This window comes from Cherax quadricarinatus, chromosome 71, assembly GCF_038502225.1.
Source record: "Cherax quadricarinatus isolate ZL_2023a chromosome 71, ASM3850222v1, whole genome shotgun sequence".
NCBI lineage: Eukaryota > Metazoa > Arthropoda > Malacostraca > Decapoda > Parastacidae > Cherax > Cherax quadricarinatus.
Window position 1 is genome coordinate 22804573 of NC_091362.1, and position 19401 is coordinate 22823973.

Genomic DNA, 19401 nt, shown 5'->3' on the forward strand with positions numbered 1-19401 from the left:
TCGAATGTCGTAGTATATTACGTGTGGGTAGGATGGCCTGGCTGGCTACCATACCTTCCACACCTGACTTCTTACAATAAATACTACTCACCCTACATTAAGGCTACAAATATTTTAAGGTAAGTAATGAGTGTACTGTGTGTATATATTACTTTTTGTTTTTAATGCCTAGTTCTATTGCAAACTTAATATATGTTAGTGTAAACTTGTTACCTGGCATTTACATGCATTTAGAAGTAGAAAAAATGGCGTTCTGCTTTCCGGCGGTAGCCTGGAACCTAACCTGCCGTATAAGTGTGGCCCTACTGTAATTAATGTCTTTCCCTTCACATCTTATTCACTCCCAAAAACCATAGTGAAATTCATTTTTTTCTCTGAAGCACAAAATTGTTCAAGATTTTTAGACTAGTGAAATCAAACTTATTATGAAGTAGGTCACTAGCTTTTATCATTCGTGTTCATAATTGTATTATTATTTTATTTTCAGAATGTGGTGCAGTTGCAGTTCCTGGGTCCAAGATTATTTTTTTTTTCCCCATGGCAACATGTATTACACCAAAGGTTTAATACTATTGTACTTGGAACTTGCTGTAACAAAACTTGTGTAAGTTATGCTTGACAAATCTTGCAGAACAAAAGCTTAGTCTCCAAAAATTAACTCTAAGTTTTGTATGAATTTTATTAAATCAAGGGAAAGCAGTAAATGCATATTATTATTATTATAATCAAGGGGGAGCACTAAACCCGTAGGATTAGTAAATGCATAGAGGTCACGTAGTGCTTGAGAAATGAGACACATTCAGGTTTGGTCCAAGGAAGGGGAGGATAATTCCAGTTCCTTAGATTAAGAGTGCCTCATTGACATCAAAAGCACTTCTTTTGAGGGAAGTTTTGTTTTTGTATGACGATTTACAAATGTTACTGTTTTAATATCAGCGTTAAGTACTTTTTGTGAACATAGAAATGACCCTAGTGGGTTTTAACGCTTAGTTATGATTATAATAATGTGAACATAAAAAGGTTTATCTGTTTTCTGTCAAGCATAGCTTTTGCTGTGTCTTCTACAATTTTTTTTCACTAGTTGCCTTTGCTCTAAAGGTGCATTGGTAGAATGTTTAAGTAAGGAATTGATGAAAAATCATTACTCAAATATTAGCAAGTCCAGGTACATGTAGTAGGATTTAGGCGAGTGCATCTGGTACTCTTTTTTGTTTCTAGTCCGCTTTCTTATGCAAATAAAATACTGTACTAAATAGCCAGTCTCTTCCTGCTTCATTGAAAGAACTCCTTGGAATGCAGGCGAGAAAGATACATAATTACACCTGGAAAATCCTAGAAAGAATAGTCCCAAATTTGCACATGTAAATCACTCCCTATGAAAGCAGAAGCCCTTGTGGCTTAGCGCTTCTTTTTGATTATAATAATAATAATAATATGAAAGCAGAAGACTCGGCAAGCAGTGCAACATCCTCCCCAATGAAGAGCAGGGATGCCATGAGTACCCTTAAGAGATAACAAGTAAGTGTCAGGGGCCCAAGACACTTCGACTGCCTCCCAGTATACATAAGTGGGATTACCAATAAACCCCTAGGTGTCTTCAAGAGGGAGCTGGTCAGGCACCTTAAGTCAGTGCCTGAGTAGCTGGGCTGTGGTTCGTACATTGGTCTGTGTGTGGCCAGCAGTAATAGCCTGGTTAATCAGGCACTGATGCACTGCAAGACCCGGTCATGAACTGGGCTGTGGGGGCATTGACCCCAGAACTCCCTTCAGGTATACTACAGAAGAATTAAAATTGTCCTCTTTCTTAGAGGACAATTTTAATTTTTGATTGCCTCCTATTCCCCAGATGCTGCATGACCTCACTAGCTTAACACTGGTAAGCCAGTGGTTGCTTAATGACTCAACCGGTCAGTCTGACAAAGGCCCAGTATTACATCATTAAAAAATTCAATTATCAAGAACAACTAGTAAATTACAAAAATAAAACGAGGGGTAATTTAAAATTTCATTTACTAAGAGCACCATGGTAAATAATGATACAGTATGAGACAAGAGCCATTATTAGCTTCAATGTACTCTTGAAACAATGCATCTATAAAAAGTCGTATAAATTAGACAGGAATTCATTTACATCATTTGTGATTTTGATAAACAGAGACCTCAATACTAAATAGACAAAAATATTTTTTAATCAGGAAAATGAATATCTGCCCTTGCACCTCTAATGCATAACACAAACAATGACAGACTTATTTTCCCCTCACTCATATACACACACACACACACACACTAACATGGGTATCACTCTGATTGGACTTTGTTAAAACTCACTATGACAGATATAAGAGATGTTCCCAATAGTAAGTGCTAATTCTTCTAAACTGTTCAAAAAGGAGTTAAAATAATAGCTTAAAAAAAAAAAATAAGGCTTGTTTTTATATGCATAAATAACATTTTAAGGCTTTCTTTTTTAACCAAAGTTAAGATATTGAGTTTGCCCTTACTATCAACAATGCCTCATGTTGGTTGCTTACCTTATTACCTATCCCTTGCAAATTTCACAGAACAGGTCGGCATCTGAATTGCTAAGATACGCATGTCCCCTCCTAAAGAGAAACTGCCCATTTTCTCAGTATCTACTAATATGCTATACTGTCCTTAAAATATATGAGAGTTTCATGAAAAATAAATAAAATTATATATATATAATATATATATATATATATATATATATATATATATATATATATATATATATATATATATAATTTATTTATTTTTCTTTTACCAAGAGATGATAATATATACAAATGCACAGGTTAAAGTTAAAAATCATGGTACAAAATTGTTTAGTATTCATCACAACAAAAGTATACAGCTCTCTTATTGCTCTCCTAAAAATGATTATCATGGAAAAAATACATTAATGTATATTTAATTCTGAGAGCATACTTTATAGTATAAATAGTGTTACATAAGCACTGATTCATAAATTAAGTCAGCAGTATTATTGGCTTATAGAGACATATAAAAGTAAGAAGATTATATAGTATACAGTAATCATTCATAGCCCTTAAAAGCTGATTAAAGAAAGCATGAACACAGAATGCAATCTTGTGCCAAATGTGGAGACCAAATAAACTAGTGGTTCATCTTCATTATGATATACATGTAGAGCCAGCAAAACCATCTGGTGAACCTGGGTGGGTGCCAAATGAGCTCTCACTGGCATTGTATGCATGCCATTAAAACAATAAGCCATTAGCAATTTCAGTTTTAATCTATATTAACAGCTGCTCAAGACCTAGTGATAAAGGCACATTATATTTTAGAATTTGCTAATACTGATAAATCAAGTTAATATAAACAACTATAAATTCTTCTGACCTTACATTCCTCCTTGTTACATAAGTTACCTTTGAAATGTATATGTTTAACAATCTTAAGCATTAGCATGCTTAAAATAAATGTTGCCCTATAATAAGTAATAGCTCAGGATAGTCAAATGTCTGATATTCAGTTGACTCTTGCAATCATCAGCTTATAAAATGGACTAATCAATCTACAAATGCACTGCACTTAAGAGGAATACCAAGCTAAAGTGCTTTAGTTTCTCATAAATACTACAAAAACAAGTAGGGATCATGTACTGCATCTAGGGACAATAACAGTAAGTATTTAGAAAAATTTTATTGTCACATTACTTGCAAAGCTTCAAAACTTTTGCATCAATTTATACCCTGATATTGTTAGAAACGCATCATGCATCAGTTTCTACATTAATCTAAGGATGGCAAAATATAGAAACTACTGCATTTTTTAATGCCTTTGTAAAACTGATCACTATACCAGGTAATATATTCATAGTACAGAATAAAATAAAGCTCTATAGCAATCAAAGTAAAAAAAATCATCTGTATATTTAAAAGTTGCCAAAAATTTCAAGGAGCTGCACAATGTTCAAGAACATAACTATAACTGATAATGCACAAAAGTGAAAGAATCGAGGACATGAGTTTAAAGTAATTGAGTTACATATGATATACACCAGGGTTATCTTCCACTGTTGGAGAAACATTACCCATCAACAATGCCATCGCATCACATCACATAGATCGTAATAAAACTGGTTGTTTACAAGCGATATTTAAATACACTACTTAAACACCAGTCTCTCTTCTGAGTGGTGAAAGTTGAAGCCCTTTGCGTAGCATAACTGATTCCAAATCTCTGTCTTCTTCCATATATCTGAAAAGTACAATGTGCATGCTTGAGATGTCAAAAAAAAAAAAAATAAAAAAATAATAATAAGCCCTGAAATTAGAGCTCAGCTCACTCTGATAAGCTGTGAGAGGTAAATTTGGGCCTAGATATGAGAGAATACATCTGTGGTATGTGTGCACCACATAAAACAAATCCTGCAGCACACAGTGCACGAGAGAAAAAACAGACCGTAATTTTCGATTAAAACAGCAACTTTGCAGTGTTTTTTGTATGTTTTTTATAGATGTATTTGTGATTTCTTGGTCTCATTTGATAGAACAGAAGATATATTACAGAAATAGAGATGAGTTTGATTGGTTTTAGTAATGGAAATGGCCTGAAACCGAGCTCAAAGTAGTGGAAATGTTAAATTGTTGCCGATGTTCAAGAGTAAACATATGACCTCACACATCTAATACGCGCCAGCTGGTGGGTCTAATATGCATTCATAAATTTGGTGATATTATTTATACAATTATTACAATATTGCATATTATTATTATTATAATAAAAAAGAAGCGCTAAGCCACAAGGGCTATGCAGCGCTGCAGGGCAGGAAGGAAGCGAGGGCATCAGGTGGCAAAAGGGAGATGGATGAGTAATAGGTTACGGAGAACAGTGGGGCAGTGGATGGTAAAAGGGTAAAGGGCAGCAAGAGATTGAGCTAGAAAGGGCTGAGGGGAGTGCAAAAGGTATCATCAGAGTTTGTGGAGTAAATCAGTTGTTGTCAAGAAGTCAATGAGAGAGTCAGGATTAAAGGAGGGTCCATCAGCAAGAAGGGAAGGTAAAGAGAGAGTAGTAGAACGAAGACGACGTTGGAGGTAAATTCTGCGTGCTCGTTGATAGAGATGGCAATCTAACAGAATGTGGCTAATCGATACTGGAACTTGACACTGCTCACAGAGAGGAACAGGGTGCCTCTCCATGAGATACCCATGAGTAAGACGAGTGTGGCCAATGCGAAGGTGGGAGAGAGTGGTCTCCCAACCTCAGCACTGATGACAAGAAGACGGCCAGTAACCTATGCTCGGTTTAATAGAATGAAGTTTGTTACCAAGCAGAGTTGACCAACATTGTTGCCAACGGGTATGAAGGTGGGAAGCTATTGCAGCAAAATAGTCCAGAAATGGAACACCTCTATAGGAAATTGGTAGGTCATGTACTGCTGACTGCGCAGCAGTATCTGCCTGTTCATTGCTCTGTACGTTGACATGACCAGGGACCCAACAAAAACCAATATCTTACAATATTGTTTAACAGTAAATCTAGTTCTATTGTTTGGTTTGAATAAAAATTATGTGAATAAAAAATCAAAATGGAATTAATTTGTAAAGCCTGAAAATGTAACTAATGAACAGAGGAAATGTTAGTTTAGTGCCAGGAATGCCTGCATTGTTTATTCTGAACCCTATTTTGAAATTGGAATATTTTGAACTTTGCATTAAACTGGCCAAATTACCAATTTCTAATCACTTTATTTTGTAGTTGAAACGGTTGACTTGGTGATTTCTTGTGTTCAATCGATAGAATAGAAGCAATACTAGTGAAATAACTAAGAATTTGGTTGACTGGAATAATGTAATTGGCCTAAAATGGGAGTCAAAGTCGGCAAAATCGCCCATGTGTAAACATCGCTGACACAAAATTCACGAGAGCATAATTTCGTCAATTTTCCATCAAATTTCGTACTTTTTGTTTTATTACCTTCAGAAAAAGATTCTCTACCATTTCATAAGAAAAAAAAAAAATTTTTTTTTTGAAAATTCTTGGACCATGGTGCACACTGAAATTTGGCCTCTGGACCCTGAAAAGGTTAAGGGGTGCTCCTTATCCAAGGAATCAAATCACCCAATCCTTCCTTCAGATCAAACTTGATTACCTCATATTCCTTAGGTGCTGTATAACCATTATGGGTTTAACACATCCTCATAAAAACAAAACCCACATCCAACAGTTAGGCTACAAAGCTTAAGGAAACTGAGCATTCTCCTAGATTTACTACTACGTATATGCCCCAACTCATAATACTCTACCTATATCTCACTAATATATGCAGGGGATCTCTACAAGAGTATACTATCTAAAACTAATAACAAAAGGCTACCATACAAATCGACGTACTCAAGATGCAGACAATACGCACCTTCCCTATGCAGGCCATAAACTTACCATGCATACACACTTCTTCACTCAACATCTACACTACACTGAATATATTAATCAAGACCTAAAGTTCTTTGGCGAGATGTAATAGAACACACTAGAACGACAAGAAATAAACACCTTTGATAACCCATGTGTACAAGTCGACCTAAATTCCATGCAAACAGAAGGTCCATAAAACAAAGTCCACCTTTAAAATCTAAACATATAACAAATAATTCAAAGGAAATGTCTCAAATTTAAATATTAAACCACTTTTAATATCTAAAATGTATAACAAATAATTCAAAGGAAATATCTCAAATTTAAATATTAAATTTCCAATCTTATATATTTTCAAGTATTTGTAATAGTTCTTCTAGTTTAAATTAAGTCGTGCATTATTCCTTCTCAAGCATATTTAAATGACACATTAGTTTTGTAACCAAGATGCTATACGGAGTAGAGACAAATTATAAATTTCTAATCAAACTTGTTCTCTATATAACACATTTTAAGGGAAAATCAAGCAAAATCTTAAGACCTTACGTGAAATGACAAACCTTGATAATCTGCAATATTAAATTTTTGTTTTTCAGTTTTTAAAGCATTTTTAGGACATTTAAATATTTCCACTTAAATTATGGAGTAACACTTGTATGGCAATTTTTTCTATGCTAGACTGAAGCCAACTCTAACTCATGTGCAAAAATTATTAAAAATTAAATATTGATCAATAAAAAAAAAAAAATGATCAAGAATCAAATCAATGCTCAATTCATTAACACGTTACAATAAAATTCTTATTTCTTCTGTGCACCACAAATAATGTAGTTTACATGTAATAAAATATTGGTAGGCACAAAACAAAGCCTAATTATGCAATGCATTTCAGGCAAATTAATCCAAATGTTTAAATGTTCTAAAGATTTAGACATGTAAATAAGAAAATCCCTTAAATGTTACTCTAAATTTAATAATGTTGAATCAAAACAATGAGAATTCTATTAAGAAAAATAACAAGAATGCTAATTTTTTATACATTAAATAAAGGTAAACATTGACATGCAAAACATAATATATATTTATACTAGTGTGCATGCACGCACTAAAGCATTTTACTAACATTAAGTGAAGCTGTTACAGCCACCATCATTATAATAGTGAGACTTACTGCATGCTTCTACTACAGCATAAGAAGTTGGAATGACTATGTATGCAGAGATTATACATTCATATTGTATGAGCTCTGCAGTGGTAAATCTTGGATGCCCTATTTCCTGAAGAAATTCTTGATGGATTATCAACATGTTAACAACAACAACAACAACAAAAAAAGCCACACCAAACTTTTGTTAGTGACGTAGTCTTGGGATAAATTTTCCAAAAACATTTTAAATGCCTTCATGTTAAAAGTGTTAGCCTGAAAGAGTACTTGAAATGTTACAAAAAATTCAATTTGCCTCTCATACTGTACTATACAAGACAATGAAAAAGTAACCATAACATTTTAAAATGACTCTCTCCAATTTTCATACTTTATATACCTGTAAGGTGCTCTATGAGTTTATTAAGAGTCTACATTCTTCTATTTATATGCCTCTCTCTTAACCAGTTAACAGGTTATCATCTAACAAAGAATGCATTTCCTGGCAATCAAAATACTGCCATCTTTAATCTTCCCCTTCCATTTGTTACTTCCAATTTAATTTTAATTATTTATATATTACCTCTCTCCAAAACATATATATTTTTATTTATGACCCACTTCAGTGTGCCTTACTACATCTGATGGTTCATATATACCTTTAATTTGTTTTTGATTTGAAACTAATGTCAGCTTTCATCTTTTGTTGACATTACAACATCCACTTGGTTTGAATTTAAGTTAAACCTTACCTTGATTTGCATTCATATTTGTTTATTTTAACTCCTTGTTCCATCTTGTACATTAGAGCTATCAACATCTGTTATAAATTACATGAGATGCTTTACATAAATGAAAACACACAATACTCATTCCATTTTTTTTCAGTTCATATAAATATGTTGCAATCTGATTAACAGTGAAAAATTTCTACATAGCCTCTTGGTCCTCATTGAATGTTATGATGTAGTGCTACACATCTCGACCTTCAGCAAGGTGTTGTTATTATTATACGTAATAAAAACGAAGTGCTAAACCACAAGGGCTCAGCAAGTTGTTGCTCTCAATATTTGATGCCTTGATTATTTGAGGAATATCCTTGTCTTGAAAAATGACCTGTGAAGCAAACCGTACTCATACTGCACATAACGAGTATTGGGTCCAACAAATTTAGCGACTGGTGTATTCCCGCTTCTACACTGTACCCATCATTTATGTAATCTGGTTAATGGCTTACATCATTTATGTAATCTGGTTAATACTTATATTTAACATATTTTAGGTTAAAGAGCAGCAACCTAATCTAAACTAAAATAACTAATACTTAATTCTGTCGTCAGTTTTAATTGTTCAAAAACTGGCCCATGTAACTGTTACATAAACAGGGAAATACTAAACCCAGAAGGGTTATTCAGCTCCAGAGGAATGAGAGGTAAACAGAGTTGATCAGAAGGGAAGATGGCATCAATTCCTTGGATTAAGAGCCTTTCACCAGCATCACGGATCCCCTCCCCATCACTTCCTTGTCTACTCCTTGAAGGGAACTCCATTAAACATAAAGAGGCATACTTTGCTAATATGGTGCTTTTCAATTATATTTGTCTTTATTGTTTTTGGTGGTGATATGCACATCAGCTGACTGAATCCATTTTGTTACCTGCACTTAATCTGTTTATAGCATTTATGCACTTTGTGTCTTAGTGTTGTGTTCTGATAGTGAACATATATTTAGGCTTTTATATGCACTGGCAAGTGGATAAAAAAAAAAAAGATTAGCTTTAAGGAGATATTTGTTTTATGGCCATGGTCTGGAACCTAACCAGCCATATTAGCAAGGTATGCCTGTATAAACTAGTTAGAAAGCAAATTGTATTTTAAGGAGATATTTGTTTTATGGCCATGGTCTGGAACCTAACCAGCCATATTAGCAAGGTATGCCTGTATAAACTAGTTAGAAAGCAAATTGTATTTTATGGACAAGTTGCATGACATTTCAACTTCCTTCCATTTTAAACAACTTTGAAAGAACCTGTTGAAACATTTAATTTGCTGAAGAATTTAACATGTTGGTGATGTAATTAAGAAAATATATCAGTTAATGCTTGTGCAGAGGAGTAAGAATGTTTGAAAAGGGTTCCTATTTTTGTAAACGAATGTGCTATGTGAGAGTTAAGGAGAACTGTAGTAGGCAAGGACACAAGCAGCAACTGTCAATTCCATTAAGCTATGGAGAGGGATAGGTTGATGAGGGTGAACTATTCTGTGGTGGAAGGGGTCCTCCCAGAACTACTGAATGGAGGGAGTAAAACAAGTTTTTAGTTTTAGAAGCTTGAGCATCCAGCAGGTTTTTGTGAGCATTTTAAAAAGGAGAATGGAGAAAAATGGATTTCAATGGACATGCTACTGGAGTGTAAGCAAGGTAACTTTTATGAAGGGATTCAAGGAAACCGGTTAACCAGAGTGCTTGCACTCTGAAGGGGTGAAAATATTGTGGGTGGAGGGTAATCTGATGGTGATGTCAGCACACTTCTGGAAAGATGGCAATTAACCATTTCACTCTTGAGACCCCTGATTCTAAACTCGCTCTCAGTGTCGAAAAATATTCAAGAAAAAAAAAAAATTCTTACCAAAATCTAACGAATATTTTTGCGAGCGTTTTAAATGGAAAAAAAAACTGTGATCAGTACTTACTGAGATAAAGAGGCGTGAAGTTGACAAAGTGAACCACTTATGGCAACATCGGCAACTGCTGCTCACTTGGTAATACTATTTTTACTTTTATTCTACTTTTTCCTTTTATTTTTTAATATATTTTTTCAAGTAACTTTTGTGGCCTGAGACCAATATAATGTGTAATGCATATATATCTACTCATATGCAACACAATAACTCCACAAACATTATTATTATATTGTTTACAAAACCTGCTTACATAAACCAACAATAAAAAAGTTGTTTACTACTATTGTTTTATAATATATATATATATACACATGTATAGTCCCTTTATATAAAGGGAAAGGGGACAAAAGAGACTGTAAAAATTATAGAGGAATAAGCTTACTGAGTATACCAGGAAAAGTGTACGGTAGGGTTATAATTGAAAGAATTAGAGGTAAGACAGAATGTAGGATTGCGGATGAGCAAGGAGGTTTTAGAGTGGGTAGGGGATGTGTAGATCAGGTGTTTACATTGAAGCATATATGTGAACAGTATTTAGATAAAGATAGGGAAGTTTTTATTGCATTTATGGATTTAGAAAAGGCATATGATAGAGTGGATAGAGGAGCAATGTGGCAGATGTTGCAAGTATATGGAATAGGTGGTAAGTTATTAAATGCTGTAAAGAGTTTTTATGAGGATAGTGAGGCTCAGGTTAGGGTGTGTAGAAGAGAGGGAGACTACTTCCCGGTAAAAGTAGGTCTTAGACAGGGATGTGTAATGTCACCATGGTTGTTTAATATATTTATAGATGGGGTTGTAAAGGAAGTAAATGCTAGGGTGTTTGGGAGAGGGGTGGGATTAAATTATGGGGAATCAAATTCAAAATGGGAATTGACACAGTTACTTTTTGCTGATGATACTGTGCTTATGGGAGATTCTAAAGAAAAATTGCAAAGGTTAGTGGATGAGTTTGGGAATGTGTGTAAAGGTAGAAAGTTGAAAGTGAACATAGAAAAGAGTAAGGTGATGAGGGTGTCAAATGATTTAGATAAAGAAAAATTGGATATCAAATTGGGGAGGAGGAGTATGGAAGAAGTGAATGTTTTCAGATACTTGGGAGTTGACGTGTCGGCGGATGGATTTATGAAGGATGAGGTTAATCATAGAATTGATGAGGGAAAAAAGGTGAGTGGTGCGTTGAGGTATATGTGGAGTCAAAAAACGTTATCTATGGAGGCAAAGAAGGGAATGTATGAAAGTATAGTAGTACCAACACTCTTATATGGGTGTGAAGCTTGGGTGGTAAATGCAGCAGCGAGGAGACGGTTGGAGGCAGCGGAGATGTCCTGTTTAAGGGCAATGTGTGGTGTAAATATTATGCAGAAAATTCGGAGTGTGGAAATTAGGAGAAGGTGTGGAGTTAATAAAAGTATTAGTCAGAGGGCAGAAGAGGGGTTGTTGAGGTGGTTTGGTCATTTAGAGAGAATGGATCACAGTAAAATGACATGGAAAGCATATAAATCTATAGGGGAAGGAAGGCGGGGTAGGGGTCGTCCTCGAAAGGGTTGGAGAGAGGGGGTAAAGGAGGTTTTGTGGGTAAGGGGCTTGGACTTCCAGCAAGCGTGCGTGAGCGTGTTAGATAGGAGTGAATGGAGACGAATGGTACTTGGGACCTGACGATCTGTTGGAGTGTGAGCAGGGTAATATTTAGTGAAGGGATTCAGGGAAACCGGTTATTTTCATATAGTCGGACTTGAGTCCTGGAAATGGGAAGTACAATGCCTGCACTTTAAAGGAGGGGTTTGGGATATTGGCAGTTTGGAGGGATATGTTGTGTATCTTTATATGTTTATGCTTCTAGACTGTTGTATTCTGAGCACCTCTGCAAAAACAGTGATAATGTGCGAGTGTGGTGAAAGTGTTGAATGATGATGAAAGTATTTTCTTTTTGGGGATTTTCTTTCTTTTTTGGGTCACCCTGCCTCGGTGGGAGACGGCCGACTTGTTGAAAAAAAAAAAAAAAAAAAAAAAAATACACATGTAGTCACTGGATACGTTCCTAGAACCGCTACAGCTTGTGGAAGGTCGTGTGTGGGTGGTTGAAGGTAGCCTTTATTGTGGAAGTGCCAAGAGCAGCAAGACTGGTGTCAAATGATGCATTACACAACCACCACCCATTACCCATACCGTCTTCCCCCAACAAGCATGCTCTCTTCCCCACCACCCATATGGAAATAAGTCACTGACTTTTTGGGTTATCCTAGGTTGATGGCCGTCTGGGTTTTCAGCACTATTTCTGGTCTCCTGAGCATTGCTTTCGGTCAGAAACTCCTCAACCATGAAATTCATCTTCACTGACACTTCCATCTGTGTTAGAACTATGACTTGAGAAGAGAAGAGTCCCAGTTTGCTGGGGAGTGAGGTATATGTTACTGCAAAGCATGGGAAACAAGGCCTACTGAAATGGGACTCCCACAATGCACCACTGACTCCCCGATTTTTTTATACAGCACACGTTGACCACTCAGACCCATTCTCTCACATGTAGGTGTACCAGCTTTCTTTCCCAAGATTTGAAGCCGCTAGAATTTTGGCGTATTAATACGTCACCAACACTGGCTCGTAAGACGTATCTATAGGGCACCGACAGTGAAAGGTTTAAGTGAATGATGGTAAGTGTGTTTTATTCTTTGGGTGACCTTGCCTTGGCAGGATATGGCCATAAATTGATGATTGGTTCTATTGTAATGGTATTGGACCCATGCAGCATGTTTTAATTGCACTGCAAGAGAACAAACAGGAGACCACCAGGGTACACGTGTATGTATGTATGTATGTACATACACCCTAACTTATGACCAAAATACTTGTATCACGGTGAAGGTTTTAAATAAGCCTGTTCACAGTTCGCTTTTCTTTGCTCAATTTGGGTTGTGAATGTTGCAGCAAGGAAGAGGTTGAAGGCAGTGGAGATGTCATGTCTGAGGGCAATGTGTGGCATAAATACGCAGAAAATCTGTAGTTTAGAGATTAGGAGGAGGTGCAGAGATACTATAAGTTTTATCCAGAGGGCTGAGGAGGCATTGTTGAGGTGGTTTGGTCATTGAGAGAGGATGGAACAAAGCAGAATGACTTGGAGAGCATATAAATCTGTAGGGAAAGAAAGGAGGGGTAGGGGTCGTCCTTGAAAAGATTGGTGGGAGGGGGTAAAGCAGGATTCGTGGGCGAGGGGCTTGGACTTCCCACAAGCGTGAGTGTTAGATAGGAATGAATGGAGACATGGTTTTTGGGACCTGATGAGCTGTTAGAGTGTGAGCAGGGTAATGTTTTGTGAAGGGATTCAGGGAAACTGATTAACCAGACTATAGTCCTGGAGGTGGGAAATATAATGCCTTCACGACTCATGAAATCGTAATGACACGATTGCAAACAAACCACGCCACGCTAGCTGGAGATTCGTCTGTAAAAACTTGCATTTGTGGTCACAGTGGTGCCTATGCTAACCTTCCTATGGTGTAGAAATATACCTAGTTGGACGAATCTTACTGTGGCTAGCTGGTCTAGTGGCTAACGCGACGGTCTGGAGTTTTGAGACTCTCTGACCGCGGGTTCAATCCCAGCCGGGGTATGGTTTGTTTGCAATCGTGTCATTACGATTTCATGAGTCATGTTGACGGCAGTGAGGGAACTTGAGCTAGAGTTCGTTACGGCCACGCTAGCTGGAGATTCGTCTGTAAAAACTTGCATTTGTGGTCACAGTGGTGCCTATGCTAGCCTTCCTATGGTGTAGAAATATACCTAGTTGGACGAATCTTATGGTGGCTAGCTGGTCTAGTGGCTAACGCGACGGTCTGGAGTTTTGAGACTCTGACCACGGGTTCAATCCCAGCCGGGGTATGGTTTTAATGCCTTCACTTTAATTAAAGGAGGGGTTTGGGATATTGGCTGTTTGGAGTGACATCTAAACTGTCATATCTGGGCACCTCTGAAAGTGTTGAATGATGGTGAAAGTGTTTTCTTTCTTCTGGTCACCCTACCTCGGTGAGATAAAAAAATATATATGCATATCCACGTGCACTCACACACATAGTTTTGTACAATATAATGTTCAGTACAGTACTCAAGTCAATGGATTTACAAGTCCTATTTTTGTATGCCAACAGCTCTTTCCCAAACTAACCCAAAATTAAGATTCCAGAAGTGTTAGCAGGCCAAAAATATGAAGGCAATCAATTTAGTTAGTAGCAGTTGTTAGGGATGCGCTGCTTGGCAACTTAAGTGTTAGTGTTGGCTGCTGTAGTGTAACATGATGGGAACTTACAAGGCAAGGTGAGGCCGGCACCAACAACAATCTGCCAGCCAGCCATCCATAAGGAAGAACACAAGGAAGAGGTTTTGAGGAACGTCTCATTGTCTTTGAGAAGAGTTTTATGTTTCCCAACTACTGTATCATCATGCACATCTGCATCATATTATATTCTAATGCACTACTGAAAATTACACCATATTAACTGCTTATATTGTAAGTGGTTATACAGTATGTATACTACTTAGATGCAAGGTACATGGGCTTGCTATAAGACAATCATGATAAAAATAAGTACGTATGTGGCATGCACAATATTTAATACAGAACTGAATATACAGTAAAAATATTGTACAATGGTATCAAAGAGCTATTTCTAAAATCATCAGCAAATGAGCCACATCATCTACTGTATATACATTACTTCCAAGCTAAATATTAAAATGGGGATGGTCCCCGATAAGTCTGACGAAAAATTAGTGACAACAGGGTTACAATGTGCGGCAAAAACCATACAATAATTACAATCATCATAGCATAACTACAAGCAGTATTCAGCCAGCTGGAGTTACATTTACTGGCACCTTTCACTACACTTTTACTGGATGCTGAGTTTAAAGTATTCATGCGGACTGGGAGTGAAACCGAAGGACTGGAGCGATGGAAGGGAGAAAATGGGTTTGTAAAAATTGGCTTCTGATTGCACAGGCTTAGGTCTGGAATGGTTGTGCGTTTTACATGACCTGGTGTACTAAAATTATTAACTTTCTGCTGTGCATGCTGATAATAAGTAAATGTTTTGCTACAAGGGTCATGATCAAAAACACTTGGTCTACATGAGGCCGGAAGTTGATCAAAGTGACTGAAGCGCTCAGCAAGAGCCAGGGGATGTAAAGCAGGATTCAAAGATGAACTCAAGCAAGCATGCAATATTGAAGCCACTTTAGACTGCTGATTATCCATGGGTATTAACAAAGATGTATCTAAGGTCATTTGTCCATGGTTGAGAGTACTGAATAAGGAAGCTGATGATGAGAAAGATGTTGAACACAAATATGAAAGACTCGAGAGTTTGGTTGTAAGGCAGGGTAGCAATTTGGTAGTGGAGGTACAGTCTGGGGTGGTGCAAGGCTTGGTGGTGGTAACCAGATTGTTGGGAAGCCGCTCAGGGCTGAGTGAGTCACTGGCTGTGAGGAAGTGCATGGTATTGTGGTTGTGGCCGCACCTCTGTCTGTCCTCCTCCAACATGGTGACCAATGCATCTTTCTGTTCAAGGATACTCAGCATTTCTGCTAGGATGGTGCCCTCACGGTCAATATCTTCTCGAGATTTCTCTTCTTCTGAAACAGGATTTTATATTACAATAAAATGATTACAAATATTTTTACAACAATAAAAAAGAAATGACATATTTTACAAAACATGACTAGATTAGGAATAAACACATTTAAATTGGAGCAAATAAATACAAGCTCAGGATTCTTGAGTTATTTTCCCAAAAGGGAACTTTATATATATATAGATACCATCAACATACTATCATAGAAAACTGTATAGTATTATCATGCCAATGAACAGGTGCTTACAGCACCAAGTAAATCTGTGAAGGTGTCTTTCAGAGATGTGGGAAGTACAGTTGTCACAGTTTCTTTTTGCAACAGTGGCAACTCCCATTTTGTATTAGATTCTGCATATTTTAAGCCCACACTTCTTCCCAACACCCTAGCATTCACTTATTTTTACAGCCTAATCTATAAATATGTTAAAACCACCATGGTGACATCATGTATCCCTGTCTAAGGCCTACTGTTACATACTGTTACTCTCGTACATATCCTAACTTGAGTCTCACTATCCTCATAAAAACTCTCTACAGCATTTAGTAACTTACCACCTATTCCATACACTTGCAATATCTGCCACATTGCTCCCCTATCCACCCTATCAAGTGCCTTTTTTAAATCCATAAAAGCTTCCCTACCTTTAAGCATTGTTCACCTATATGCTTCAATGCAATCACATGGTCTACACATCCTCTACCTTCTAAAGCCTCCTTGTTCATCTGCGATCCTGTTCTTTGCCTTACCCTTAATTCTTTCAATAATAACCCTACCAAACACTTTACCTGGTATACTCAGTAAACTACTACGTCTTTCCGTCTTTCAACAAACCAGCTGTATCCAACAGAGGCAGGGTGGCCCAAAAAGAAAAACAAGTCCCTTTTTATCTTTAGTAATGTATACAGGGAAAGGAGTTACTAGCCCCTTGCTCCTAGCATTTTAGTCGCCTCTTACAATACACATGGCTTATGGAGGAGGAATTCTGTTCCACTTTCCCATGGAAATAAGAGAAAATAAACAAAAACAAGAGCTAGTAAGAAAATAGAAGAAAACCCAGAGGGGTGTGTATATACATGTATATGCTTGTACATGAATGTGTAGTGTGACCTAAGTGTAAGTAGAAGTAACAAGACATACCTGAAATCCTGCATGTTTATGAGACAGAAAAAAGACACCAGCAATCCTACTATCATACTCAGTAAACTCATTCCCCCATAATTTTTACACTCTTTTGTCTCCCTTCCCTTTATACAGTGGAACCTCAAAACTCAAACTTAATCCATTCCAGGAGCTAGTTCTAAATTCGTAAAGTCTGAAATTCGAAGCAATATTTCCCATAAGAAATAATGGAAATACAATTAATCCGTTCCAGAAACCCAAAAATACTCACACAAAAAATACATTTTATAGAGATTAATTAGTTTTACATACAACAAATGCTATAGTTTTTAATTATGTATAGTAATACATATAAAATAACATTTTTACTTACCTTTATTGAAGATTAGTGATGGCATCTGGAAGATAGGGAGGAGGAGAGAGGGAGTTGGGGTTAGTGTTTGGAAGGAGAATCCCCCTCCATGAGGACTTCATGCAAAGCCCTCTCTGGGGTTACTTCCCTTCTCTGTCTTTTAATGCCACTAGGACCAGCTTGAGAGTCACTGGACCCCTGTCTCACAAAATAACTGTCCACAGTCCTCTGTTTCTGGAACCTCTTTAACATTTCCCTAAAATGGGACATGGTTCTGTCACTGAACCATGATGACTTGTTTGAGCTTGCTCAGGGTGGTACTTCTGCACAAACATTTGCACATCATTCCACTTGGCACAAATCTCCTTAATCTTTGAAGAAGGCACCTCATCCACTCCCTATATTAACACCTTTCGCAACATCAGCTTCCTTGATTTGTTCTTTCTTTGACAGGATAGAACCGATGGTCGACTTGTTTTTCCCATACATCCTGGCAAGCTCAACAAGTCTCACACCACTCTCATACTTCTGTATTATTTCTTTCTTCACATTTATGGTGTTTCTCACTTTCTTTACCACAGGGGTACCACTAGCAAGTTTCTTTGGGCCCATGGCAGCTTATTTCACAGTCCCACAAGCACTAAACAACGAAATAATCGTAAAATGCGTGAATGAGAGCGCAGGTTAGTGTTCACTCAAGCATAAACAAAGCTAGACTGCTCACGGCGCCTGCGCAGGGACGCGGACAGAGCAGGCGGCAGACAGGTCCCATACCCGGCGGTCTGAAAATAGGGGCGCGTTCGATAATAGGGACACAGTTTGTCCGAAAAAATGGTCCTATTTTTGAAACGTTCGATATGTTATACATTCGATTTTTGAGGTTTCACTATAAAGGAACACACTGGCTGTCTCTCACTGAGGCAGGGTGACCCCAAAAAGAAATACTTTCACTGCCATTCACACTATCACTGTCTTGCCAAAGGCACACAGATACAATAGTTCAGATGACCCTCCAAACAGCAAATATTCCCAACCCTCCTTTAGAGTGCAGGCAATATACTTTATATTGTAATGACATTAAGCACAAGACAAAAATAAGTAAAAACACAAAGTGCATTCTTGATTAAATACAAGGAAGCTCATAAAAAGAATTTTCAACTCACTTTTATCTATGGGTGAAATTTCAGTTTTTTTTTTTTTTACTTAAAACAACAGCATTTTTTCCCAACAAACTGACCTAAAAAGAAAAACAAGTTTTTTTTTTAAATTTAGTAATGCACACAGAAGGGGTTACTAGCCCCTTGCTCCCAGCATTTTAGTCACCTCTTATGTAGGAAGAATTCTTTTCCACTTCCCCAAGGAGATAAGAGGAAATGAAGTAGAACAAGAGCTAGTATTAAGAAAATAGAAGAACACCCAGGCAGGCAGGAGGGTGTGCGTGCATGTGTAATAAAATAAATAAATATATATATATATTTTTTTTTTTCAACAAGTCGGCCGTCTCCCACCGAGCAGAATTCTTCCTCCGTAAGCCATGAGTGTTGTAAGAGGCGACTAAAATGCCGGGAGCAAGGGGCTAGTAACCCCTTCTCCTGTATATATTACTAAATTTGAAAGGAGAAACTTTTGTTTTTCCTTTTGGGCCACCCCACCTTGGTGAGATACAGCTGGTACGTTGAAAGAAGAAAGTATATATATATATACACATACATACATACATACATACATACACACACACATACACACACACACACACACACACACACACACACACACACACACACACACACACACACACACACACACACACACACACACACACACATGCATGTGCAGGCATGCGTAGTGTGACCTAAGTAAGAGTAGCAAGATATACCTGTTATCCTGTGTGTTTATGAGACAGAAAAAAAAGACACCAGCAACCCTGCCATCATGCAAGACAATTACAGGTTTCCACTTCACACTCACTACCTTTAACAACGGCTTATATTTTAGTATAATAATAATAATAATGGAGCAAGAGGCTAGTAACCCCTTCACCTGTATACATTACTAAAGATGGAAAGTG

The 19401-nt window shown here is 37.1% G+C and overlaps 1 protein-coding gene across 12 annotated transcripts in view; it reads right to left on the reverse strand.

The window, feature by feature from the left end:
• Positions 1 to 1993: 1993 nt before the first annotated feature.
• LOC128700440 (F-actin-monooxygenase Mical) overlaps positions 1994 to 19401 on the reverse strand; it is a 175513-nt gene continuing 158105 nt past the window's right edge. For 8 of the 12 annotated variants that reach the window (XM_070100156.1, XM_070100160.1, XM_070100159.1 and 5 more), the window contains 2 exons: positions 14538 to 15862; positions 1994 to 4248 (listed from right to left, as the gene is read on the reverse strand). In XM_070100156.1, the coding sequence (XP_069956257.1) occupies positions 14961 to 15862 (902 nt within the window). In that variant the 3' untranslated portion in view covers positions 1994 to 4248; positions 14538 to 14960. Of the gene's footprint in view, positions 4249 to 14537; positions 15863 to 17393; positions 18116 to 19401 lie in introns of those variants that run through there. The other 4 variants (XM_070100158.1, XM_070100164.1, XM_070100163.1 and 1 more) reach the window with 4 other exon arrangements.